The sequence below is a fragment of the Chelonoidis abingdonii genome, chromosome 13 (assembly GCF_003597395.2).
Source record: "Chelonoidis abingdonii isolate Lonesome George chromosome 13, CheloAbing_2.0, whole genome shotgun sequence".
Taxonomy (NCBI): domain Eukaryota; kingdom Metazoa; phylum Chordata; order Testudines; family Testudinidae; genus Chelonoidis; species Chelonoidis abingdonii.
In genome coordinates this window covers 2028755-2055992 of record NC_133781.1, presented here as the reverse complement: position 1 = coordinate 2055992, position 27238 = coordinate 2028755, and the positions used below count along the sequence as shown (strand labels likewise).

The window sequence follows — 27238 nt, the reverse complement described above, 5'->3', positions numbered from 1 at the left end:
GTGCGGCCTCTCTGCATCATGGCCTTGGAGATTTTTTCAAATGTTTTTTCATTTCATCTTTTTGAACGGAGTTCTGTTAGCACGGAATCCTGTCCCCATACAGCGATCAGATCCAGTACCTCTCGTGCAGTCCATACTGGCCGCTGCTCTCTATAGCCTTAGGCAGAAGCAGCAATAGGCAGCCAGCAGCACAAGCAAGGAAGAGAGGCACTGGCTGTTTTGTTTTTTTTTCAGGCAGAGAAGCTCCGAAACGAGGAGGAGGGGATGAGGATGCTCCCTGACTAGAGGGACCAGGACCTGCTCCAGGCAGGTCCAGGGGAGAAACCTAGCTCTAAATATTGGTGGATCAGAGCCCCCAACCTTGAATATTCCTGGTGCTCGGGCACCTTGAGCCCATATAACCTGCCCGCCTGCCCGAGCCAGTGTGTCTGAGACCTTTTCCTAGTGCTCTGAAAACATTCACGAGCAAACCTGGACTGAAGGCCTAACAGGCTATACACTATCACGCAGAGATTACATCTTGCCAGAACCCACAACCCCTTGGGCCATTCCTGGCTCACTGGGTGCCATTTCTCATTTTGGTGAGCGGGGGTAATTTTAACTGTGATTCCAGGGATTACTTAGGTACCTGAAAACTCTCGAGTTTGTTTTTTCAAATAACTTAGTAATTAGCTGAGTAGAGCTCTGTATCTGTTTCCTAGAGATAAGCAGGGTCTGAATGAGCTCTCCCCTGACAGCTAGCTGAGACGGAAAGAGACTTCAGGAGCAAACTGTATTTACATGAACACACTTACTCTGTGTAAATATCTAGCAGACAGGAGCTTTGTATCCCCAAGTGATCAACCATGGCTGGTGCTGGGTTACAGATCACTTTATTACTGAATGCAGGGGTAGTGAAATGCTGTTATCAAAGTTGTTGTCTTTATTCTCTGAGTAGAAGGGAGCAGAACTGTGCTTAACTTGTCCTAAATGAGGGGTCATTCTGAGCTTAATGGACCTCGCTAAGCCAAGGGCTGGAATGCCAGCCTTTCCTGTGAAAACAGAGCAGGAGTGAGGGCAGATCTTTTAGCTAGGAGGTGTGGTGCTCCTTAAGAGTCTCTGGTTTGGTTTAACTTGTTCCTCCCCATGGTTTAAAGATAGTGCTAAATAGACTTCATTAGGAGCCTTTTGTTATTTAGTGTTTAAAAGAGCTGATAGTCACTAATGGGGGTACAGTGTCTCTGCCCAGCCTCAGAGCTGACAATCACTAAGAGCTGGATAGAACCCAGGGGCAGCTCTAGACGTTTCTTCACCCCAAGCACGGCGGCATGCCTGGAGAGGGTCTGCTGGTCCCGTGGCTCTGGTGGGTCCTCCACAGGCATGCTGCCAAAGGCTGCCTGCCTGCTGCCCTCCCAGTGACTGGCAGAGCGCCCCTCGCGGCATGCTGCCCCAAGCACGCGCTTGGCATACTGAGGCCTGGAGCCGCCCCGATAGAACCTTAAGAGATTGACCTGTCAAGGTCACAGCAGACACAGGTGGCAGAAGGTGATCGGCAGGAGGAACAGGGGCTGGTGAGGTAACTAGCCCGAGCGGGGAGCTTTGAGCCCTTTAAATCCCCAGCCCCTGCCCGGCTGCCAGAGCCGTGGCCGGGATTTAAAGGGCTCAGGGCTGCCCGGGGAGCTCTGAGACCTTTAAATCCCAGCTGCAGCAGGGATACAAAGGGCTCTGGGCTGCCCGCAGCTGCGGGGAGCTCTGAGCCCTTTCAATCCCCGCTATGGAAGCCAATGCTGTCCAGCATGGCATACTGGCTCTTGCTGGTACGCCGTACCAGACCAGACCGGCTTACTTTCACCTCTGCCTGGGGATACTGGTGCTGGGGCTCTGGGGCTCTGATATACCGAGGCTTTTTCATGCTGTTCCAGCACAGAGGCCTCCTCATCTGCAGGAGGGGTGATGTAAAGGCCGACAAGGTGTAAAGAGATGAAAACAGAACATCACGATGCCGACAATGGCTTCAAAGGTAAAGTGAGAGGCAGATAATGGAGGGGAGAAGGAGGCAGATAAAAAAGTGAAGGAAACAGAGAGCTAGTCACTGGAACTGCAAAGGAGGGGGTGGGTACTGGAGGGGGGTGTCTCGAAGGAGAGACACAGCATTCAGATAGAGCCAGTTAAATTAGCAGGATGGAAACTACAGTAGGAGAGAACCAAAATGCCCGAGTAGCTGTGGCGGCAGCCCTAGGGGTGAACGAGGTCACTATAACGGGTTCACAGAAGGCATGGGATGAAAAAGCCAGCAAACATCCTCACTGTGAGATGAGGTCTAGCTCTGAGTCCTACTCAGATGTGTCTACTGCAGCATGAATGACATATGGGTTGTTATTTCTAAACTGGAGAGTCAGGATTCACTGAAGGGTCTGATTTGCAACGTATATGGTCTGGCAGTGCAGTGTCTAGCAATTAGAAGTGACTTTTTAAATAGTTTGTGAACCCTGTAGTGGTTCTCACTGTGTTCTGTGTGTTTAAAGCTGCCAGAAATCAGCCAGAGCAGTAGCAGTGTCAAGGCCTGACATGATGTTGTATAGATAGTAACCATGGTTACTGGGGACCCAGCTGTGCTCTGTGCTTTCTCCACTTGCTGGTTGTTGGCAGGCTGAGCAGACCTGGTTTGTAAGACAAGGCAGTGATATCAGATGGATGTTAATGACCAGAAATACCAACAGCAGCAAACCCAGCGAGGAGGCCGGAGCGCTTACCTGATACCAGCCTGTGAACCTGTAGAGTGAGGCAGAAAGCGACGTAGCTGGGCAGAGCGGAGCTCACAGAGGAACTGGGGGAGAACAAGGGAACCTTCCCCATCATCATAGCTTGATCTGGGGGACAAGAGAAATAACAAACCATATGGTGAGTGGGTGGCATGCAGTGACAGTGCCATGATTGTCTGACTTTCATAGCCCTGGTCCATGGATCAGTTATGTTTACATTAGCCCACTTCCCAGTATTCAGCGACTAAGGTCAGAGGGGCCATTAGATCATCTAGTCTGATCTGTGCCATGGGCCAAACACTTTCACCCATTTACCCCTGTGCTTAGCCCAAACTTGTGTTTGACTAAAGCATCTTCCAGAAAGTCACCAACCCTTGATCTGAAGACAGCAAGAGACAGACAATTCACCACTTTCCTGGGTAGTTTATTCCAATGATTAATCACCCTCACTGTTACAATTCTGTGCCTTATTTCTAATTTGAATTTGTTCAGTTTTAACTCCCAGCCATTGGTTCGTGTTATGCCTTTCTACCCTATTTTAAAGAGAACCTTAATACCCTGTGTTTTCTCTATGAAGGTGTGACAGATGGGGAACTTTACTGAAATATTTTTATGAACTGCCAGTAGGACTCTTGTGATGAACTAGGAATGTTCTTAATGTTTTCTCTGAATACTGTGTTGGTGCCTCAGTGTCCCCTAGGCAGTTCTTAAGTATCTGGCAGAGCAAAGGGCCAGTGCACCTAATGCCTGGCACTCTGTATCCTAGCAACTGATGGCCTGGGCCCCTCCTCTGCAAAGGTGCCAACTGCAGGTGTTGGAGACAAAGGGATCAGGTGACCTCCTGGCCCGGGAAAGGAGCTGAGCAGAGAGGAGGGGCTGGAGGGGTTGGTTAGTCTGGAGCTACCTGGGGATAAGGAGTGAAGTGCAGACCTAGGGGTCTGGCTCACTGCCCCCCAGAATGGACCCGGCCGAGGGGTCTGGTTCGCTGTATCTACAAGCTCTGTTTTAGACCCTGTTCCTGTCATCGAATAAACCTCTGTTTTGCTGGCTGAGAGTCACGTCTGACTGCAAAGTGGGGGTGCAGAACCCTGTGGCTTCCCCAGGACCCCGCCTGGGTGGGCTCGCTGTGGGAAGCGCACGGAGGGGCAGAGGATGCTGAATGCTCCAAGGAGAGACCCAGGAGATGAAGCCGTGTGAGCTTCTTGCCCTGAACAAGTCTGCTCCAAGGGAGAGGAGGCTCCCCAAAGGCCTGCCTGGCTTTGTGGGGAGCAGTTCCAGAGCATCGCCCGGTGACTCTGTGACAACTCTCTACCCTTCCCCTTGGCATCGCTACTGCTTTGGGGGAAAGAATTGCTTCTCTCGCTGGGACTAGGCTGAACAGGCCAGAGATCTGAGATATAGAGCTACTAGGAGTGTCTTGGCTGGAATCAACACATATCAGTGGAAACAATGAGGAGTCCTGTGGCACCTTAAAGACTAACAAATTTACTTGTGCATAAGCTTTCGTGAGCTGGAGCCCACTTCTCAGATTCATGAAGTGGAAACTTCAGTGGGCAGATATATATATACATGCAGAGATGGGTGTGTTACATTGCTGTGCAGAGGACCAGTGCAGAGGACCAGTGCTAACGAAGTCGATTCAATCAAGGCAGATGTGGTCCACTCCCAACAGTTGATGAGAAGGTGAGAACATATTATAATCAAGGAGGCTGACAAAGGAGATGCTGTAGTCATCATGAATAGGTCGGATTACGAACGGGAGACTGCCAGGCAGCTCTCCAACACCACATTCTACAGGCCACTTTGCTCTGATCCCACTGAGAAGTACTAAAGGAAACTACACCATCTGCTCAAGAAACTCCCTGAAGAAGTACAGGAACAAATCTACACAGACACACCCCTACAGCCCTGACCAGGGGTATTTTATCTGCTACCCAAGATCCATAAACCTGGGAATCCTGGTCCTTCCATCATCTCAGGCATCGTCACTTTTGCAGCAGGATTGTGTGGCTATTTGGACTCTCTGCTCAGGCTCTATGCTACCAACTCTCCTAGCTATCTTCAAGACACCACTTACTTCCTGAGGAAACTACAATCCATTGGAGCTCTTCCAGAAAACACCATCCTGGCCACTTTGGACGTAGAAGATCTCTACACCAACATTCCACACAAAGATGGACTACAAACCGTCACGAACAGTATCCCTGATATCACATCACAGCACGCCTGTTGGCTGAGCTTTGTGACTTTGTCCTCACCCACAAACATTTCAGATTTGGGGACGATTTATACCTTTAAGTCAGGGGCACTGCTATGGGTACCCGCATTGCCCTACAGTATGCCAACATTTTTATGGCTGACTTAGAACAATGCTTCCTCAGCTCTCGTCCCCTAATGCTCCTACTCTACTTACACTACACTGATGACATCTTCATCATCTGGACCCACGAGAAGGAGACCCTTGAAGAATTCCATCGGGACTTAAACAGTTTCCACTCCACCATCAACCTCAGCCTGGACCAGTCTGCACAAGAGATCCATTTCCGGGACACTACCGTGCAAATGTTCACATAAACACCACCCTATACCAGAAACCTACTGACTGCTATACTTACCTACATGCCTCCAGCTTCCATCCACAACACATCACACAATCCATTATCTACAGCCAAACGCTAAGATACAACCGCATTTGCTCTAATCTCTCAGACAGAGGCAAACGCCTACAGGATCTCTATCAAACATTCTTAAAATGACAATAGCCACCAGAGGAAGTGAAGAAACATATTGACAGAGCCAGATGGTTAGCCAGAAGACACCTACTACAGGACAAGGAAAATAACTGGCCATCACCTACAGCCCCAGCTAAAGCCTCTCCAGCACATCATCAATAATCTACAACCTATCCTGGAAGATAACTCCTCACTCTCACAGACCTTGGGTGCCAGGCCAGTTCTCGCTTACAGACATCCCCCCAACCTGAAGCCAATACTCACCAGCAACAACACACCACACAACAGAAACACTAACCCAGGAACCAATCCCTGCAAAAAAAACCATTGCCAACTCTGCCCACATATCTATTCAAGTGAGACCATCATAGGTCCTAACCACATCAGCCACATCATCAGGGGCTTGTTCACCTGCACATCTACCAATGTGATATAGGCCGTCATGTGCCAGCAATGCCCCTCTGCCATGTACATTGGCCAAACCAGACAGTCTGTATGCAAAAGCATAACTGGACACAAATCAGACATCAAGAATGGTAACATTCAAAAACCTGTTTGAGAGCATTTCAATCTCCTTGGACACTCAGTAACAGACTTGAAAGCTGCCATACTTCAGCAAAAAAACTTCAAAACCAGATTTCAGTGCGAAACTGCAGAACTGCAATTCATATGCACTGTCAGACTGGGTCTGAATAGAGACTGGTAATGGCTGGCTTGCTACAAGAAGTAATTTTCCCTCTTTTATCAGAGGGGTAGCCGTGTTAGTCTGGATCTGTAAAAGCAGCAGAGAATCCTGTGGCATCTTATAGACTAACAGACTTTTTGGAGCATGAGCTTTTATGGGTGAATACCCACTTTGTCAGGTTCATCTGACGAAGTGGGTATTCACCCACGAAAGCTTATACTCCAAAACGTCTGTTAGTCTATAAGGTGCCCCAGGATTCTCTGCTGCTTTCCCTCTTTTGGTATTCTTACCTTTTCATCAGCTGTTGGGAGTGGACCACATCCACTCTGATCAAATTGACCTCGTTAGCACTGGTCCTCCGCATAGTAATGTGGAATTGTGTGGATCCTGGGATTCAGCACAATAGAAGGTCACTCACACGGGACTGGCTGCAGGCCAGGGCATAGATCAGATCTTGTGAATCCATGACAGAAAGTCACCTCTCAATCTTCTCTTTGCTAAAGTGAACAGATTGATCTTCAGTCTTCTACTGTGGGGCATTTGCTCCAGCCCCTAAGTCATTTTTTGGTGACTTGTTTCTACAGGGTCTGTGATATTTTGGGTGCAGTCCAGACCAGTGAGGGGTTGTGTCACCACCTGCCCTGCCCTCCCTACTGTGGCTGCTCAGAGCTCTGGAAACCTGCCCTGTCATACCGGGAGCAGTTCAGAGCTGAGCTCTTTTGGAAACATGGGCCTAGGCCTCTATGGCCCCCAGCATCTGCAAGAGGCTTCATTGCTGTAAAGGGCAGGGGGCTTCCACATGGGGCTCACACCACGTTACACTGATGGAAGCTCTGGCTCAGTCTGGACTGTCATGTGGTGAAGTCGCTGTAACCTGCCTCAGGTCAGGATGGCTGCAGGGGCTGGTATGGCCCAACGAGCAACCACACAGGGGAGGAATTAGGTGAGAGCAGGGCTGGCAGGTCACAGTATGTGTCACTCACTGGACACCTGCATTCAATGACCGCGGCTGATAGAGCACCAGTGAGAAGTAAAGCTGCCCCCGCCCTGACAGAAACCCCCCTAAGGGCAGCAGCAGCCTCCCCTGACTCCCTTGGAGTGAGGGCCCCCCAGGATGCCAAGGGCCTCGTGGGCACAGACAGAGGAAATTGACACTCGGAGGGGGAGATTTTTACAAACACAGAGGAATTTGGGTCAACAGGGAATGGGATTATGCTCCTAAATCTCTTAGGAGCTTTAGAAAATCTCCCCCTTGCTGCACCACTTGCACCCTGTCTGGCCCCAGGTGTTTCCCTTCCATCTTTCACCTCCTTGCTCTGGAGTGTCCCGTTAGTGAGCTGAAGATGAAAACACCCGCACACTCCCAACAGCAAAATTACACCGGTGATCGGTGCCTACCCCTGGCTGTCAGTAAATGGAGCAGAACAGCAAACAAACGCAAACCTGGCAGTGGAGACACGGGCAGGTCTCTGAATCTGTGCAGACATTTCTACAGCCACAGCTGTGATCCCAGTAGGAAAGTGACAGTTTATCCCCCAGATCCCAGGAATGAGGCCCGTTGATAGCAGCAGCTCGTCTGACTAATCAGCCTGGAACTATCCAGGAGAGCAGTTCAGCTGGGGTTGCAGTGAGTGACCCCCTACCTGCGGTGTCCTGTGGAGTTGTTTCTGAGCCGTTCCAGTCTCTCCAGGGGGCTTCCAGCTTCACTAGCACCCAGAGCCATTCCCTCTAGGCAGAGCTCCAGCTTCCAGTGACTGGTTCCCTTTCCCAGGCTGTGACATCCATCCTGCTGGAGGGGTCAGGGAGCCGCAGGGGTTAACTCCAGCCTGCCCCTGAGCTTATCACTCAGTTAACGCATTTATATTGAATGGAAGCCCAGTCCCCTCTTGGCACATCCGCCAGTTTCAAAAGTGAAAGAAGGATCAAGGCTGGAACATGACTGTGACTGGATCCGCCTCACAGGATTTATGGCAGAAAGATCAAATTCCTCTGACACACCCACAAGGCGGTGAGAGAGCAGCTTCAGTGCCAGCAAACTCAGCTCTGCAGATTGCCCAGTGACAGCCAGTTCTGCAGGCTGTTTGTCCCGTGCCCTATGGATCTCTGTAATTCCTTCAGCCCTGTGTAAAGAATGGACCAAATCCTGCTGCAGCAGCCCCTAGACTCAGTGGCCATGTTAATTCATTCCAGTTCCCTGATGTAAAATTAACCCGTGATGATTTGGGGTCAGGGTTTTGCTCTATGCTCTCCAGTGGGCCAGCCCTACTCCCTGGACCTCCACTCCTTCAGTGTTATTCAGACAGCCTGGCCCTGATCCTCTTTCTTGGGCCCTGACTGCTCTGCTCTTCCCCTAGAAACAGGACCCAGCAGGGCAGGGAGACAAAAATTAAAATGGTGCGTGGCTGAGTGCAACAGACCTCCGGAATTCTGTGGGATCTTGGAAAATGCTGAATTTCCTCACTGAGGAATGTGATTATTGGACTACACAACTACCCGAATTATGAGCTGAGATGTGAGAAGTGAGAGAAAGTTGATAAAATATCACAATAGCTGATAGCAATAAATGCTGATAGGAAAGGCTGCAAACAGAGCCAGTGCTGCCCCGTTGGGGGCCCTAAGCAGGAACAGTGTGTGGGGGGGGTGGCCCTTACCCAGCCCTGTGAATTCTAACTACATTATTTCCACAAATCAGGGCCCCCCAAGCTGCCTGGGGCTCTAAGCAATTGCTTAGTCCGTTTATGCCGAGGGCCGGCTCTGGTGGGAGACAGAGAGATTGAATCAGTCCCAACAGATGGGTTCCTGGTTTAACTCTAGGACTGTGTTCAGATCATTTCTGGTTAACCTGAGGAGGATGGGATGGGAAATCAATGGAGCACAATGGGGGTGTCTGAAATTAGGCCTAGCTGGTGAACCAAATAATGAGGGAATGGGCTATTCCACCCACCAATCCCCTTGGGGACCTCTAGAAGAGAACCTGGGGGGGGAATTAGCAGCCACTGACTGACTGGGAGCAGGGTGGACCAGAAAGAGCGAGCTCTACCATCATGGCTGCCATCCCCATCATCTCTTGGGACCTCAGAATCCACCATTACACTGTTGGGCCTTCATAGACCTGATCCAGAGAGATGCGCTGACCAGACCGAGCCGGGAGGGTCCCAGGTGACATCACCACCTCCACCGACTCTGGCTACATCCCTTGGATAAGAGACTTTGTCTCTTTCTCTCTCACACACACACCTACCTACCTACCTACCTCTGTGTCCTTTTCCTTCCCTACCTTATTTTTATTCTGTCCAGTCTCTCTCCTTTTGCCTTCTGTATATTTTGCAAAATAGCTGTAAGCCTGTGGCCAGAAAGGCACTAAAAGCAATGACCTAAACAGCCGGATGCTGGTACAAGTTTACTCTGTCCTCGCAGTGGCTGATCAGACCATGTGCTGTGATTCTCCAGCAGCAAGGCAGCGATTGAGAGTCAGACCCCCAGACAGAGGCTGCATTTTCTCTCTCTGCTCTTCTTTTCTCTCCCCTCCATGGGACCTTAGCTCAGATGTCTGGGGCAGTTCACTCCTCTCAGAGCTACTGTTTCAGGCTGTCTGCAGACTCAGGCAGTCTTTGCCTGTTCACATTTTCAAGGTTATTGCTTAAAAGTCTTTAAATCATGACTTGAGAACTTCAGTAACACAGGCAGCCGTTATGGGTCTATTACAGGAAGGGGTGGGTGAGGTCCTGTAGCCTGTGCCGTGCAGGAGGTTAGACTAGATGATCACAATGGTTCCTTCTGCCCTTGAAGTCGATGAGTAAATGAATTGGATGCCCAATCCCCATTAATTTCAAATGGGAGCTGGGCATCCAAATCTTCTGTGGAGCTTTGAAAATCCTACCCGTGATTACTGAAGTTGCAGATGGAGACTCTGGAGTCCAGTTCTGCAGCAAAAGGTGAATTCTGAAGCCTGAGAATTGAGGAATTCACTGGGCCCAGGTGTAAATAAGGAAATAATGTTTATATAACACCCACCTGCCCAGGCTTCCTGCTGCACTAGAGAGAAACCCTGACACAGGTCTGGTTGTGAGGAATGTGATAAGGGCCGGCAGTCTGGCAGGAGTTCAGCAGCCGTCCAAGATATTCAGACAAAAGCCTCTCCACAGTGTCAGTTTCATTCATAGATTTTCTAGTGCAATTAAATAAAACAATGTCTGTGGCCACCTTCTCTTCATGCAGCTGCACAGGCTGAGACTCCATAGGCAGGGCCCCTCTAGAGATCTGAGTCAGTCACTTTCCCTGTCCAAAAAAACCAAGGAGTCCTTGTGGCATCTTAAGAGACTAACAAATTTATTTGGGCATAAGCTTTCACGGGTTATGACCCACTTCATCAGATGCATGGAGTGAAAAGTACTGTAGTTAGATATAAATATACAGCACATGAAAAGATGGGGGGTCATTGCTAACGAGGTTAATACAATTCAATCCCTCAGACAGAGACAAACACTTACAGGATCTTTATCAAGCATTCTTAAAACTATGATACCCACCAAAGGAAGTGAAGAAACAGATTGACAGAGCCAGATGAGTACCCAGAAGTCACCTACTACAGGACAAGGCCAACAAAGAAAGTAACAGAATGCCAGTAGCCATCATGTGCTAAGAGTCCCAACTTAAACCTCTCCAGTGCAACATCAAGGATATACAACCTATCCTAGAGGATGATCCCTCACTCTCACAGACCTTGGGAGACAGGCCAGTCCTTGCTTACAGACAGCCCCCCAACCTGAAGCAAATACTCACCAGTAACTACACACCGCACAACAAAAACACCACCCCAGGAACCAAACCCTGCAACAAACCCCAGTGCCAACTCTGCCCTCATATCTATTCAAGGGACATCATCATAGGACCTAATCTCATCAGCCACACAATCAGGGGCTCATTCGCATGCACATCTACCAATGTGATATAGGCCATCATATGCCAGCAATGTCTCTCTGCCATGTACATTGGCCAAACCGGACAATCTCTATGCAAAAGAATAAATGGACACAAATCAGACTCAAAAATTGTAACATTCAAAAACCAGTAGGAGAACACTTCAATCTCCCTGGACACTCAATAACAGACCTAAAAGTCACCATTCTTCAACAAAAAAAACCTTCAAAAACAGACTTCAACAAGAAAATGCAGAGCTGGAATTAATTTTCAAACTTGACACCATCAAATTAGGCCTGAATAAATACTGGGAATGGTTGGGCCACTACAAACAGTAATTTCCCCCACTGCTGATAGTCATACCTTCTTGTCTGAATAGATAATAGACCACATCCACCCTGATTGAATTGGCCTCGTTAGCACTACAATAAGTAATTTTTCCCCTCTGTTGATATTCACACCTTCTTGTAAACTGTTGGGAATGGGCCACATCCACCCTGACTGTATTAGCCTCCTTAGCACTGATACCTCCACCCCACCCCCCCACTTGGTAAGGCAACTCATCTTTTCATGTGCTGTATATTTATACCTGCTACTGTACTTTTCACTCCATGCATCTGATGAAGTGGGTCATAACCCACAAAAGCTTATGCCCAAATAAATTTCTTAGTCTCTAAAGTGCCACAAGGACTCCTCATTTTTTTTTCTGATACAGATTGACACGGCTACTTCTCTGAAACCTGTCTCCCTGTTCAGAGGATGTTTTGCCTCTGTGCTAAGAGTCCAAACAGCATCTGCGTCAGTGCCAATTGTGAGGGTGGATGAGGTGATGTGGTGCCAGTTCCCTATGAAATAGACTAAGACCCAGGAGCTCACTTCACACAGGTCACCAGACGTCCATGTATCATTGTCCTATGCTATTACTGACAGACTGTACCAGTGCCCTAGTAATGAAAGCCAGGTGTGTGCCAATGCCCAGCTACTTCTCTGTAACAGAAAGCTTTTTGAAGGATCGTTGGACTATATTTTTCCTTCTAGCTGCTTTCATTTCAGCGTTTGGTGCCTCAATATCTCCCCTGCATTTCCCCAGAATCTTTTGTACAAATTATTGCTAGGAACATTTGTATTCTGCTTTTCCATAAGGTTGATTTCTTTTTCAAACACTTCCAAAATTAATGAAAGACTAAATATATAAATTACAAGGTTGCAGAGTGCACAGGGATGGGTGCAGTATAAGAACCTGACTAGAGCAGGAGGGCTCACACTCCTGTTGTGATCACACACACTAGAGGGGTTCAGCTGCAGGATATCTCCGTGAGGTTCCCATACAGGAATACCCTTCGCACAGCTCTGTCAGTGGATGGGGGCTGCTTTCCCACAGACTGAGCCAGAGACTTGCCCCAAAACTGGCCAGTGCTGAGGGACCAACAGGAAGTCAGGAGGCCCTAAGCCCCAGGCAGTACCCATGTCCATCCCTGAGAAACACAGCACCTAGGGAGCAGCACTAGCAGGAAGTCCCCTGTGATTTCAGCGGCCTGGGGACTCCTATAAAGGGGGATCCCCACCATGATTGGGAAGGTGCAGAAAATATCATACAGCCCCAGGTAATATTGCCTTTTCCAATGGATCTCCACTAGGCTGAGGAAGGGACAACGGGTGTCCCCAGCTATGGCTCATCCATTCCCCTCACCATCTGATGTTAGATCCATGGAGCACAGTCTGCAAGGGGGCAGTGTCACAGAGACCTCTGAGCCCCATTCACATGGGAGCAGGGGACCCTGGTGCAGAGGTTTCCTGTCAGAGCAGATCTGGTCAGGGGGACAAGAGTCACCTCCTTATTTGGTAACTTTTCTTCACACCAGTTTGCATTGAAAGGCTCCTTGTCTCTGGAGGCAGGAATTGTTGTAATCTTCAAACTTTACAGCAATAAATAATACAGATAGCACCATAAAAAGTTCCCTTATCAGGTGAACGGTTGCTTGATGGCCAGTGACACACTAACTATCTGGCTCTTGGGAAGTTTCATTCTTAAAAGGGAAGGAAAAGAAGTTAGAAAACTTCATCTAACACTGAACAATGTAACAATAACAGCAGATCCTGGCTCACACAGGGGACAGCGTTAAGGATACAGAACCCCTCATGGGGCAAGCTCTCACCCTGCCCCAATCACCCCCTTTCCTGCTGCTCTCCACTCACCCCTTCTGCCTCCTCCCAGTGTCCCACCCTTCTCTTATCTTGGCCAGTTCTCTTCTGTCCTTGGCAGATCCAGCCTCATGATACCCCCACGTGGTCTGTCTGTTCCTGAGGCTGGGAGGGGGAATCAACACTCCTCAGCTCAATGCTTCAAACCTGTGAGCCTCCAAACCACTCCCATTGGGTGAATGGTTAAAATCCCCACTGACATCAGTGAATGCTGCAGCTGGGCCCCAGGTGGGGACCTCCCATGTGATTGCCAGTGGCTCAGTATCACACATGGCATCAGAGAGATGTTGGGGCAAAATCCAGTCACCTCAGCCTGTTTGTCCCAAACTCTCTTCCCTCTACAAAGGCAGAACCAGGCTTTTAAACCTGCTGATTAAATGGGGATGTCCCCTACACACCGTGTTTACACCATGTTAGCAGCTCAGTGACAAGCAGGCTACTCCCCAGTGTGGAAATACCCTGATTGCCAAGCAGAAGGACACGAGACCTTCACTGGCTGCTATTTCTCCCAGCGCCTGGTAAATAATTTGCCTGGTTGATCTGACCCCACCCAGTCTCCCCACCCTGTGCAAAGAAACACTGTAACTGCACTTTCTCCTCATCTGTGTCATTTGTCACCGATTACAATGTGTGATCCTGTTTAACAGCAGGAGATGGGAGCAGGTGGCGAAGGCAGAAGGGCGGACAATGAGTAGAGAGGTGTAAAAGCTGAATATACTCTGTGGATGCATAGCTCACATTCACCAGCGAGTTAAAAGTGCACTGAGAAGATTTTTCTGCTTCTTCGGGAGAGGCGGGAATGTCACAAATCTTATGTAGGCAGTCAGGGTTATGGAAGTTTAGGAAATTTCTGCCATTGTAAATGCTACAGAACACTAAGGATTCAAAGCCCCTCCCATTTCCAACCTCCCTTTGCTTTCTAGGGCAAGCACTGGCCAAATTCTCCTGGCCTTTAGACAGTGCACAGTGGAGAACATTTAGTCTCTGAATTGTCCTTGCATGCAGTGAAGGGACTCTGCAGACCAGTAATACAGACAGACTTGCACAACTGATACTAAATTCCATGTTGGAAAAGTCTAGCAGATTTTACTACCAGTAGCAGTTACTGACTTCCTTGGTGTCCTGTCAAAATTTGCTACACCTCCCTCCTTTCTAATTGCTCAAAAGATAGTAAATTCTAACAAATGAGGGTACACCTCTGTCATAAACAGATAGTTAAGAGTTAATGCCTCTTTTACCTGTAAAGAGTTAAGAAGTTCACCTAGCCTAGCTGACACCTGACCAGAGGAACCAATAGGGGAACAAGATGTTTCAAAAGGAAGGAGGGAAGTTTTCCTTTGTTTAGAGTTTTCAGTTTCAGCCGGAGTGGAAAAGATCAAGGAGCTAGCCTCTTATCAGAGTAGTAAGTTTTAGAAAGGGATAAATAGGTTTATGTTTATTTTCTTTGTAACTTGTCTTGGTACCATTAAGGGAATTATCAAATTTGGGTATTCTTGTGTGTATTAAGATTTTTGCCCAGGGGAACATCCTATCCTCTGTGTTTTGAATCTGTTGTCTGTGAGAGTAGCTGGTATGCTAATCTCTCCCAGAGGGTTTTCTTTTACCTTTCTTTTCTTTAATTAAAAGCCTTTTTCTTAATACCTGATTGATTTTTCCTTGTTTTTAGATCCAAGGGGATTGGATCTGGACTCACCAGGGATTGGTGGGAGAAAGGAGGGGGGATGGTTAATTTCTCCTTGTTTTAAGATCCAAGGGATTGGATCTGGACTTCACCAGGGAATTGGTGAAGGAGTCTCTCAAGGCTACCCAGGGAGGGAAGGTTTTGGGGGAAAGGGAGTGATCCAGACACTGAAAATTCTGGATGGTGGTGGCAGTGATACCAGATCTAAGCTAGTAATTAAGCTTAGAAGTGTCCATGCAGGTCCCCACATCTGTACCCTAAAGTTCAGAGTGGGGAAGGAACCTTGACATGGTGAGCAGCGGTGAGGGATTTTTTAGAACCAAAAGCCAGATTTTTTTTTTTCCTCCTTTGAGATGCTGGGGAAGCAGTGAAGGAGAGATACCCTGAAGGCAAACAGATAAAGGTTTTTCTAACAAAGGCTTTGTTAGAAAGGATTTCCAGCTGGGCTTAGCTGGAGGGTAATTAACAGTTTGCAAAAGACAAGTTACAAACCAGTTTTTCTGGTTTCTTCTCATTCTGAGAAGTCCAGTTAAAAGCTGTGTGTTTTTTTTTTTTTTTTTTTGCTCCTCAAACCAAGATAGCTCAGGCAGAGCAGGGAAAAATGTCAGGCAAGGATTAAAAAAAAACATACAGCAACTAGAATTGGCCAAACTCCAGGCTGAGGAGAGCCAAAAGGAACATGACAGACAGATGGCCCCAGAGAGCTGAGGAAGGCTGCCCACAAAAGAGCTATGGGGAGAGAAAAAAATGGAGAGAAAGAAAGAAGCAAGAAAGAGAAGAGAGAAAAAGCCAAAGAGGCTGACCACTGAGAGGGCTATGGAGATCCAGAGGGAGGCCCACAGCATGCCCTGGAATTAGCAAGGGCTAAGCAGGAGTTACCAGCCAACCCTAACAACCCTTCTCCAGGTACTGTTTCCCATCCCAGAAAATTCCCCACCTACAAGGCAGGTGATGATACTGAGGCCTTCTTAGAAAATTTCAAAAGGGCCTGCCATGGGTACAGCATCCCTACAGACCAGTACATGATAGAGCTGAGGCCACAGCTCAGTGGACCCTTAGCAGAGGTGGCAGCTGAAATGCCTAAGGAACACATGAACGATTATATAAAACTTTTTCAAACCAAGGCCAGAATCAGAATGGGGCTAACACCTGAGCATGCCCGTCGGTGGCGGTTCAGAGCCCTAAGGTGGAAACCAGATGTGTCATTTACCCGACACACGCCTACCACATTGGAAAGAATTGGGATGCCTGGATATCAGGAGCAAGTGCTAAATCTCTGGAAGAGCTGTCCTTCCTAATGCAAATGGAGCAGTTCTTAGAGGGTGTTCCTGAGGAAATAGAAAGGTACATCCTAGATGGGAAGCCCAAAACTGTAACCGAGGCGGGGAGATTGGAGCCAAATGGTGGAAGTGGCAGAAAAGAAAAAAACTACTAGCAATTGGAGCGAATATCAGAGGGGGCAAACCGAAACTAAACCCTATCACCGGGGGCAACCCAAGGCCCCACCTACAACCAAAGGAAAGCCCCAGACACTTTATTGTCCCACCTCACCAGTCTCCAGCAACCCACCACGGCCCAGTAATCAGTCAGCTGGGCAATGTTTTAAATGTAATGAACTGGGACATATAAAGGCCCACTGCCCCAAGAACCCCAACCAATTACAGTTCATTACATCACAATCACACCAAAGATCCCCAGGCACAGATGCCTCTCACATACCCTCGGAGCAAAGGGAAACCTTGAGAGTGGGCGGAAAGAAGGTTATCACGTGGAGAGACACTGGGGCATAAGTGTCAGCTATCCACCAATCCTTAGTGGATCCCCAATTCATCAATCCAGAGGCCCAAGTGACAATTCACCCATTCATATCAACATCTTTAAACTTGCCTACAGCTGAGTTGCCTTTTACAAGGGCTGGTCAGGAATGTAGACTTTTGCAGTCTATGACAATTATCCCATCCCCATGCTGCTGGGGGAAGACTTGGCCAACCATGTGAAGCTAACCAAGAGGGTGGGAATGGTCACACACAGCCAGGTCAAACAAGCCTCCACACCCATCCCTGTTCCTGAGCCGTCCACCAGGGCCCCATCTGTGTTACCAGAGACCCAGACAGAGGTGGTGGAACCGGATCTTCTACCCATGAATGCTACAGCCGTAGTGAATCCAGTTCCAGAACCGGAACTGGCAAAGCAACCAGCACCAGAACCATTGCCAGCACTGACTCCAGCGCTTGCAAACCCATCTACAACTCCAACGCCAGAGGGCACCAGCAGGCCTGAACTGGCAGAAGCAGCAGACAACCCTACCCCAGAGGCTCAGCCAGAGCCTGAAATATCACATAGTGCACCAGCGGAGAGCGGTTCACAATCAACGAAAACAAGCCCATCACCTACATCGCTTCCAGAGAGACCAAGCCCAAGTCCACAGTCCAAGGAGGAACTGATGTCTCTAGCCTCAAAGGAAGAGTTCCAGGCTAAGCAGGAAGCAGATGACAGCCTTCAGAAAGCTTGGGTGGTGGCCCGGAGCACTCCACCATCTCTCAGCTCTTCTAACCGATCCCAGTTTGTTGTAGAACAAGGACTTTTATACAAGGAAGTTCTTTCTGATGGACACCAGGAAGACTGGCATCCTCAAAGACAGTTGGTAGTCCAGCTAAGTACAGAGTAAAGCATTTAAGCTTAGCCCATGATCATCTCAGTGGACATGCTGGGGTGAACAGAACCAAGACAGGTTGGGGAAGTCCTTCCACTGGGAGGGAATGGGCAAGGACGTTGCTAATTATGTCCAGTCTTGTGAGGTGTGCCAATGAGTGGGAAAGCCCCAAGACCAGGTCAAAGCCCCTCTTCAGCCGCTCCACATAATTGAAGTCCCATTTCAGCGAGTAGCTGTGGATATTCTGGGTCCTCTACCAAAGAAGACACCCAGAGGAAAGCAGTACATACTGACTTTCATGGATTTTGCTACCCGATGGCTGGAAGCAGTAGCTCTAAGCAACACCAGGGCTAAAAGTGTGTGCCAGGCCTTAGCAGACATTTTTGCCAGGGTAGGTTGGCCCTCCGATGTCCTTAGAGATTCGGGAACTAATTTCCTGGCAGGGACAATGAAAAACCTGTGGGAAGCTCATGGGGTGAATCACTTGGTTGCCACCCCTTAACACCATCAAACCAATAGCCTGGTGGAGAAGTTTAATGGAACTTTGGGGGCCATGATACGTAAATTCGTAAATAAACACTCCAATGATTGGGACCTAGTAATGCAGCAGTTGCTTTTTGCCTACAGGGCTGTAACACATCACAGTTTAGGGTTTTCACCATTCAAATTTGTGTATGGCCATGAGATTAAGGGGCCATTACAGTTGGTGAAGCAGCAATGGGAGGGGTTTACACCTTCTCCAGGAATTAACATTCTAGACTTTGTAAGCAACTTACAAAGCACCCTCTGACACTCTTTAGCCCTTGCTAAAGAAAACCTAAAGGATGCTCAGGAAGAGCAAAAGGCCTGGTATGCTAAACATACCAGAGAGCGTTCCTTCAAAGTACGGGACCAAGTTATGGTCTTAAAGGTGCTACAGACCCATAAGATGAAGCGTCATGGGAAGGGCCATTCATGGTTCAAGAGCGCGTGGGAGCTGTTAACTATCTCATAGCATTCCCTACCTCAACCCTAAAGCCTAAAGTGTACCATGTTAATTCTCTAAAGCCCTTTTATTCCAGAGAATTAAAGGTTTCCCAGTTTACAGCCCAGGGAACAGATGACATGGAGTAGCCTGAAGGTGTCTACTACGATGGAAAAATTGGTGGTGGCGTGGAAGAGGTGAACCTCTCCACAACCCTGGAACTTCTGCAGCGGCAACAGATCAAGGAGCTGTGCACTAGCTTCGCATCAATGTTCTCAGCCACTCCAGGACGGACTGAACGGGCATACCACTCCATTGACACAGGTAATGCTCATCCAGTTAGAACCGCACCCTACCGAGTGTGTCCTCATGCCCAAACTGCTATAGAACGGGAGATCCAAAACATGCTACGGATGGGTATAATGGGGCATCTCCAGTGGTTAGAGGGGCATCTCCAGTGGTTCTAGTTCCCAAACCAGATGGGGAAATATGCTTTTGCGTGGACTACCATAAGCTAAATGCTGTAACTCGTCCCGACAACTATCCAATGCCATGCACTGATGAGCTATTGGAGAAATTGGGACATGCCCAGTTCATCTCTACATTAAACTTAACTAAGGGGTACTGGCAAGTACCGCTAGATGAATCCTCCAAGGAAAGGTCAGCTTTTGTCACCCATGCAGGGGTGTATGAATTTAATGTGCTTCCTTTCAGGCTGCGAAATGCACCTGCCACCTTCCAAAGACTTGTAGATGGTCTCCTAGCAGGATTGGGAGAATATGCAGTTGCCTCTACAGCAAATCGCTGCCAACTGACAATGCTAACCAGAAGATACAGCCACCCAGAATGCAGTTAGTGGACTGATGAGTGTCAGAAGGCCTTTAACTAGCTTAAGGCAACCCTCATGTCTGCACCCTGTGCTAAGGAGCCCAAGCTTGACAAACCAGTCCTAGAACCACAAGATGCATCTGGAGGTAAATGCAGGGCAGTTTTAATGCAAGGAAGACCAAGATCAAAAAATTCCATCGGTCGCGTGTTTCGAGCGAGAAACTGTCTGAAAGAAGAAGCCACTGGTCAAATCAGTAAAAAAGAAGCTCGCATTGGTTATCCTGGAAAAGCTATGCTCATAGCTGGGTGGGGGACGGCGGCTCAGCTACAAACGCGACCAGCTGCGCTAAAATGGCTTCATACTGCCAGGGAACAACAAAAAACTTCTTCGATGAAGTTTAGCTCTTCAGATTTTTGATTTAATATCAACACATTTCAGAGCTTCTAAAAGAGTAGCTAATGCACTCTCCGCTGAAAGTTTCCAAGTTACTGTTAAAATTGTCCTTAAAATGTGACAAAATCTGTTAGTTTACATAATTATATATATGTAAAGGTGCATGTGTTTTATTAATCTTGTTTTCTAAAGTCTAGGAAGAATCACCTCCCGGTGTTCAACACTGTCTTGAGATTGTCGGGGGCGTTCATAAACAGATAGTTAAGGGTCAGCCTCTTTACCGTGTAAAGATGTTAGAGAGTTCACAATAGCCTAAGCTGACACCTGACAGAGGAACACAATGGTGGGAACAGATGTTTCAAAAGGAAGGAGGAGTTTTCCTTTGTTTAGAAGTTTTTCAGTTTCAGGCGAAGTGGAAAAAGATCAAGGAACCAGTCTTTTATCAAGAGTAGTAGTTTTAGGAAAGGAATAAATAAGTTTATGTTTATTTTCTTTGTAACTTGTCTTGTCCATTAAGGGAATTACATTCTTGGGTATCTTGTGTGTATAAGATTTTGCAGGGACACAGGGGAACATCCTCTGTGCTTTGAATCTGTTCTCTGTGAAAGTAGCTGGTATGTTAATCTCTCCCAGAGGGTTTTCTTTTACCTCTCTTTTCTTTCATTAAAAGGCTTTTTCATAATACCTGATTGATTTTTTCCTTGTTTTAAGATCCAAGGGAGTTGGATCTGGATCTGCCAGGGGTTGGTGGGAGAAAGGAGGGGGGATGGTTAATTTCTCCTTGTTTTAAGATCCAAGGGGTTTGGATCTGTGTTCGCCAGCAAATTGGTGAAGTCTCTCAAGGCTACTCAGGGAAGAAAAGTAGTGCTTGAGGGTGGTGGCAGCCATACCAGATCTAAGCTGTTAATTAAGCTTAGAAGTGTCCATGCAGGTCCTCACATCTGTACCCTAAAGTTCAGAGTGGGGAAGGTACTTTGACAACCTCTCACAATTTTTTTACCACTCCCATCCTCTGGTCCCAATAGTAGCAAATTGTGACAGGGCCTCGACCATCTGTCACAATTTGCTGTCTCTCATCTCTGTCATCTTCTGCTCCAGGGGTAAGTCAGACTGCTCCCGTTCAGATGAAGGATGGTCCTCTGGGCTCCTGACGACTTCATTGGCCTGCCTGCCCTGTCAATCAGGTTGACCTGGAGAACTTGGCCTCTCCCCATTGGTCCTGAGGACTGCCAATCTTAGGCTCATAGTTGCTCTTCAGCCTTTCCACTTTCTTTCTGGAGAGTGCCAAACCTCCAGTAAGTTTCAGTACAGGGCCAGCAACCCTCGTACATTTCCCCTTTCTGCTGCATCCAGAATGTCCGCACCAGCACATCCAGGTCCCACATTAACAACACGTACAAGCATTTTATATATATAAACATTTAACATTCTATGTCCACTTCTTTATCTTATACATGATAACATTCACTAATACAATGCACAAAATCAATAACATAATCATCTGTAAATGTAACAGGTGGTTCACCTTTCTTAGTTCTCTGGAACCATCTTAACACTAGTGGTTTATTATCCATATTTTCTCTTCCCTGTCCCCAAGTAACGCCGGGTTAATTTGAGTGATCTGGCCATTTTCATCAGGCTTTGGGTTTGCTCTACTCTGTTCCCCTTGGGACTCAGTTTATGTGACTAGAATCACACTCACACTGGTTTAGTCTCCTCGGGGCATGCTGATCTGTGTCCTCTGTGGTCCCTAATCGGACTAAGAGTGCAATGTTTTAGCTGGCCCCTAGGGCTCTACTCTCTCAGGACCAGATCATTCAGGGCACATGGTGTAAACTGGCAGCTGGGGGTTGTTGTGAGAAAGTACAATGTGGAGATTTGACTCCCTCTTGTCCTTTATTTTATTACATCCCCAGTATCTATGGTTATGAACTAGGACATGGTCAGCAGGTCTGATGAGAGCCCCACTGGTCTTGTGATCAGACGTCCTCTTCCTACTTTGGGCTGTGTCTTGAGTTGTGCTGGGAGCAACTTCACAGGCTATCTTCAGCCTGTCATGGTGATCTTTGACCCAGTCCTCCAAATTGGTCAGCTCAATCCTTAGAAAAGATTTGTTGATGCTTCTCTAGCAACATGCTTAAGGGCTAGTCTACATTAGAAGCTCTACATCTAGTAAAGACATTCTATGCCGATGGGAAAGAGCTTTTGTAGGCATAAAACTCCACCTCTATGAGAGGCTGTAGCTATGTTGGTGGGAAAACTTCTCCAGCCAATATAGTGCTGTCCGCACTCATGCTTAGATTGAAGTAACGTACATTGGTCACGGGGGTGGCTTATTCACACCCCTGAGTGACATAAATTATACCAAAGTAAGTGGTAGTGTTGACAAGCCCTAAGTTCATCTGTGACAGGAATCAACCCTTGGAGCTCTGCTTGAACTGCGACTGGCAATTTGTTCTTCATTCTCTCTTCTTGTCACCCTCAGCTCATCTTCATTATTTTCAAAGGTCATCTCCACCAGTGGAACCACTTCCTCAGGCCAGTGCACCTCAGCAACTCTAATTCGAAGATACAACTCCTCAGCCTTCACACTTGAGTTTAGAAGACTCACTGGTATTCTTCTTTCATGGCATTTGTCAGAACATTAGAGCCCATTAAGTAGGCTTGCCCAAGATGCAGGCTCTACAAGCACTTGATATTCATCCGTATTTCCTGGTACCCAGCAGCATTCATCAAGGATCTTCCTTCTCCAGGGAGGAATAGCCACCTTCTGTTTTTTAGCCACTTTCACATTTCCAGTCTGCCCCAAGGGTCCCAGGGAATGACTGTCTCTCTGCTCAAGCCAGTATCCTATTCTGCACAGCATTCTTCTTAGAGTGCCTGTGACAGTTCATCCTCCTGGTTCCCTCTCCTGGCAACAGTAGCTTCTTCAGCTCACTAATGATGTGCATCCCTAGAATCCCTGGGACCCCATCTCCCATTTGATTTCCTTCAGAGACTTTGTCTTTCTGGATGAAGATGTATTTTCCTGGCAGTGTCTGACCCATGTTCTCTATATCTGTTTCTAGGCACCCTACCACTGGGATTGCCATTCCATTAGCTGATGTTAGATGTACAAACCATGTGCCATGCATGGTCAGCTCCTTGTCCTTCAAATATTTTTTTTAAAATGTGACTCAGTAATGGTGGTAACTTCTGAGCCAGTATCTAATGTGGCAAATTGCCGGTACTGTTCTGCTGGGTCTCGCACTTTCTCTTCTCTGGGGTAGGTTCAGGGCGCTATTGCTTGCCTCTGAACCAGTTCTTAATCACTCCCCTAGTGTCCTTGGAGGAGGGGAGTGGAGAGGGAGGGACCTGGGCCCGCCCTCTACTCCAGGTCCCAACCCAGGGGCCCTGGGGTTGTGGTGAACCACTTGACTAGAGGTTTCTTCCCCTGGGTTACTCTAATAAACATCTAGTCTTCACCTCTGCTATAAGTACTTCAGCAGTTAAACAGTCTCCAAATGCTCGCTTACAGAAGTCACTAGATATGCTGGCACTGTTCATATTTCTTCCAGCACTGTCTGCAGAGTGATTTTCCACCAAGGACAGGCCTAGGAATACTTCTGCCACTGTTTGGCCTTCTACTGTAGATGGGGCACCAGGAATGAGTTTTGGTTTTGAGTGCCTGGCACTCTGGGCTCCTTCTCAGTGGACATTCTTGGCTAGTAGGCCCTGGCCCTTCACAAGCATAGCAAATGTACCATCAGGCAGCTTATGTCGACCTAACTATGAAGGGCTATATTAAAAGGAGCAGCAGATCAGAGTAGAGGGTTGTTGGGTCTTTGAGGACCCGGAGCTCCTTCCGCTTCTCCCGGCATGCTCCGCAAAGGGATGGATCCTCAGGGCTGGCAGCCAAATGCCTCTCTAGCTCTAAGACCTCCCATTCCAACTGCTCTATTGCTGCATCCCTCTATCAACTGGCGCCCCGGATATAGTCACGGCAGAAGAGTCAGGTACGCACCTTTCCCACATCCCACCACTGCCGCGCCGAGACAAAGGCATGCTGCTGCCCTCGCCAGATCAGAGCAACCCAACCCACAGGTGCTTTCACAAAAGAGTCAATATGGGCTGGCTGCTGCTTCAGGCCCAATAGTGGTGAAGGTGTGGCAAGCCAGGTGAGGAGCTGAGTCTCAGAGGCAGGAGCTCAAGACAGATAGTAGACAGCCAATGGGGGTGGTGGAGGGGGCAGCGGTGGTGGTGGGGGCGAAGGGGGACACAGATGGACTGGGAGGCAGGCTCCATGCCACACCCCTGGTGTTCCCCCAAATGCAGTCCAGACCCCCACCACAAGAGCACAGTTTGAGTTATTCAGTCCTTAAGTGCCCCCTCCATGGTGGTCTTCAGAGTCTCTGTGCGCTCCCCCAGCAGCAGGTAGTCCTCTTCTCCTCCTCAGGGCTCCAGCAAAACTCAGCAGCAAACATAGCAGCTCTAGGTGGTAGTCCGGTAGCCAGGCAGGAGAGACCGTGCTCAGATGGTGGTGATGGCAGTAATGTCTACAGGAGCAATTGCTTGGGCTGGGGTCCCTCAATCCCCTCTAGGGAGCAGTCCAGCAGCCCCCCTCCCAAGGGTCTGTAGCTGGAGTAACTGCAGCAACTGAGGGTGAGGGGTTCAGCAGCCAGCCAGCCAGTAACTGGGTAGCAGAGAAGGGAGCGGGTGGTGGTGTCTGGCCCAGCCAAGGGAGTAGCTGGAGCTGCAACAACAGTAAGGGCCCAGCAAGAGCAGCCCCCTGCCTTCTTCCACTCTCCAGACCAGAGGGCAGTAGGAGAGTGTTTGAAGGGAGCAATCTATTAGTCCCAGATGAAGGAGATCCCTTTCCCCTGGTTAAGGGAACAGGGGCAGTTCCAGAACAAGCAGGAACTTGCTGGAACCAATTAAGGCAGGCAGGCTAATTAGGACACTGCTAGTTAAAAAGGACCTCACTTCAGTTTGTGGCATTATAGCAGGGTGACTACTAGCGCCAGCCTGGAAGGACTTGGAAAAGCCCTGCAGAGGGCTGGGGCTGGACAAGATAAAACCTTGGCTGATTGGGAGAAGTGGCTGCAGCTGGGGCCATGTCCCAACCTGAGCAACAGGGCCTTATAAGAAGGCCAGGGAAGCCAGGAGCAAGCTCTCTTTTTCTGCCTGTAGATGGAGAAGGGCCTGGCTGCAGGGAGCTAGATATAAGGTACTTGAGTGAAGCAGGGCTGGGGAAAGGCAGAGGAGCTGGGAAGCTCCAGCCTGGAAAGCCCCAGGCTGTGGCCTAGCATTGGGCTAATAGGTACTGGGGGTTGCAGAGGGCAGCCCAGGGGTAGGCCAAGGCAGCAAGTCCAAACCCAACCTTGCCAGTGATGAGTAGGCTGATAATGCAGTCTGCCTTGGGGTGTAGGGGCTAGACAATGACTGGCAGTAGCCTTATACTAAGGCAAAGTGGGGATAATGGGTGGGGAGTCCCCTGGGGAGGGGAGACCCTAAGATTGAGGGGGTTACTGCCAGGGGGGCAGCACCCCATGTAAAGTGGCACTGGGTCCAGAGAGGGACATGGGGGCCAGAAGACAGGTGGATCACTGGCTTGCAGAGGGTGCTCTGGAGCTGGAACCGAACTAATTTCCAGGAGTCACCAACAGGAGGTGTCACAGGGGTGAGTCCACTTGTCTACAAGCATGCATGTGAGGAGCTGGGAGCAAGAGGGCCCTAGAAGCTGAGAGTGAGAAGGTATATTGCTGGAGGACTGAGTTCAAGCATTATCAGACACCAGGAGGAAGGTCCTGTGGTGAGGATAAAGAAGGTGCTGGGAGGAGGCTGTGGAGAAGTAGCTCAGGGAGTTGTAGCTGTTGTGCAGCTGTTCCAGGAGGCTCTCTAGACAGCTGCAGTCCATAGGGCCCTGGGTGGAACCTGGAGTATAGGGTGGGCCCGGTTTTCCCCCAAACCTTCCAACTCCAGATCAGACCCAGAGGAATTGAGCTGGACTGTGGCTTCTACCAGAGGGGAAAGTCTCTAGGCTGTTTCCCAACCCACATGGTGAATCTGAGGTGAGCAAATCCACCAATAAGTGCAGGACCCACCAAGGTAGAGGAAGAACTTTGTCACACCTGGTATCATATTCAGTCTTCCTGTCTGTGTGGTGCATTTCAGGCTGGCTAAACTGCATGGGGATGCGAGTTGAGTGCAGTGGGCAAGGGTTGGCATTTAAATGGGTGGACGGTGCCAGTAAAGGTAATGGAGGCAGCTAGTGGAGATAAGAAAGTGGATGTTGTGAAAAGTGGGTTGGTGGTGACATGGGTGCACAAGAGACAGTCTTTGGTGGGGCGGGGGGGGCAGATCTGCTCCATCTGCAGTACTACGAGCGCCTGCATTGAGTCTGCTTGGCACTCCATGATGCTTAGGAGCCACTCCGTGGCTTGTTGCTGGTGATCTGCATTCCCCTGCTGGAACCTCCTTGTGGTCTCCCACCACTCCTGTGCTTTTTCATTTTCAGTAAGGGACTGATGCATGACTTCATGCAGAAGGTCCTCTTTGGTTCTTCATAGCTGCTTCCTGAGGTTGCGCAGCCATTCGGCCGTTGATAACAAGGATGGCTGGGATCTTAAGTTTGCATCTATAAAGCCAAAATGCAACATTTTACAGAGGCAGCATTGTTCACACTAGACAGAGCAATGATTCAGCTGAACATAAACAAAAGCATAGCTCACACAATAGCACAAACTGCCTGTCTCATGGCAAAAGCCCCAGAATGGCGAGTAACCACAGGGGCAAGGGGGACTGATTGTTCCAGGGCCATTCTGTTCTCCGGGGTCCTGTTTCTTGGGGAGAGCCAACAAGTGCTGGGGGCCCCGATACTCAACACTGTCCCCACATTTTCCACAGGCTGGGTTTGTCCTGGAAGATATCTCGCTGCTGAGGGTGATCTGGGAAGCAAGGGAGAGTCTTCTGCATCAATGCGGCTTCCATCCGGGCCTTTATGCAGCTTGCCTATGTGCAGCAATGGTCCCCCTCCACTCACAGCACAGTGGCATGGGTATGTTACCCTTACCGGGACAAGGAGCATGGTTGCTCTGCCAAGAATCTGCGCAGGCGCATTGCCCAGGACCTAGGGGTTACAGTGAACAAGAAGCTGGATATGAGTCAACAGTGTGCCCTTGTTGCCAAAAAGGCTAACGGCATTTTGGGCTGTATAAGTAGGGGTATTGCCAGCAGATTGTGGGACGTGATCATTCCCCTCTATTTGACATTGGTGAAGCCTCATCTGGAGCACTGTGTCCAGTTATGGGCCCCACACTACAAGAAGGATGTGGAAAAATTGGAAAGAGTCCAGCAGAGGGCAACAAAAATGATTAGGGGGCTGGAGCACATGACTAGTGAGGAGAAGCTGAGGAAACTGAGATTGTTTAGTCTGCAGAAGAGAAGAATAAGGGGGGAT

General features: G+C 48.7%; 2 protein-coding genes across 2 annotated transcripts in view; one reads left to right on the top strand and one right to left on the bottom strand.

Annotated features, from left to right (window-relative positions):
• Positions 1-2868, bottom strand: part of LOC116838631 (butyrophilin subfamily 1 member A1-like) — a 16380-nt gene extending 13512 nt beyond the window's left edge. Inside the window, exon 1 of the mRNA XM_032803971.2 lies at positions 2733-2868. Coding sequence (XP_032659862.2) covers positions 2733-2841 — 109 coding nt within the window. The 5' untranslated portion in view covers positions 2842-2868. The remainder of the gene's footprint in view (positions 1-2732) is intronic.
• The window catches only part of LOC116824950 (uncharacterized), a 954865-nt gene that overhangs the window by 581639 nt on the left and 345988 nt on the right, over positions 1-27238 (top strand). The gene's annotated exons all lie outside the window — the stretch shown is intronic.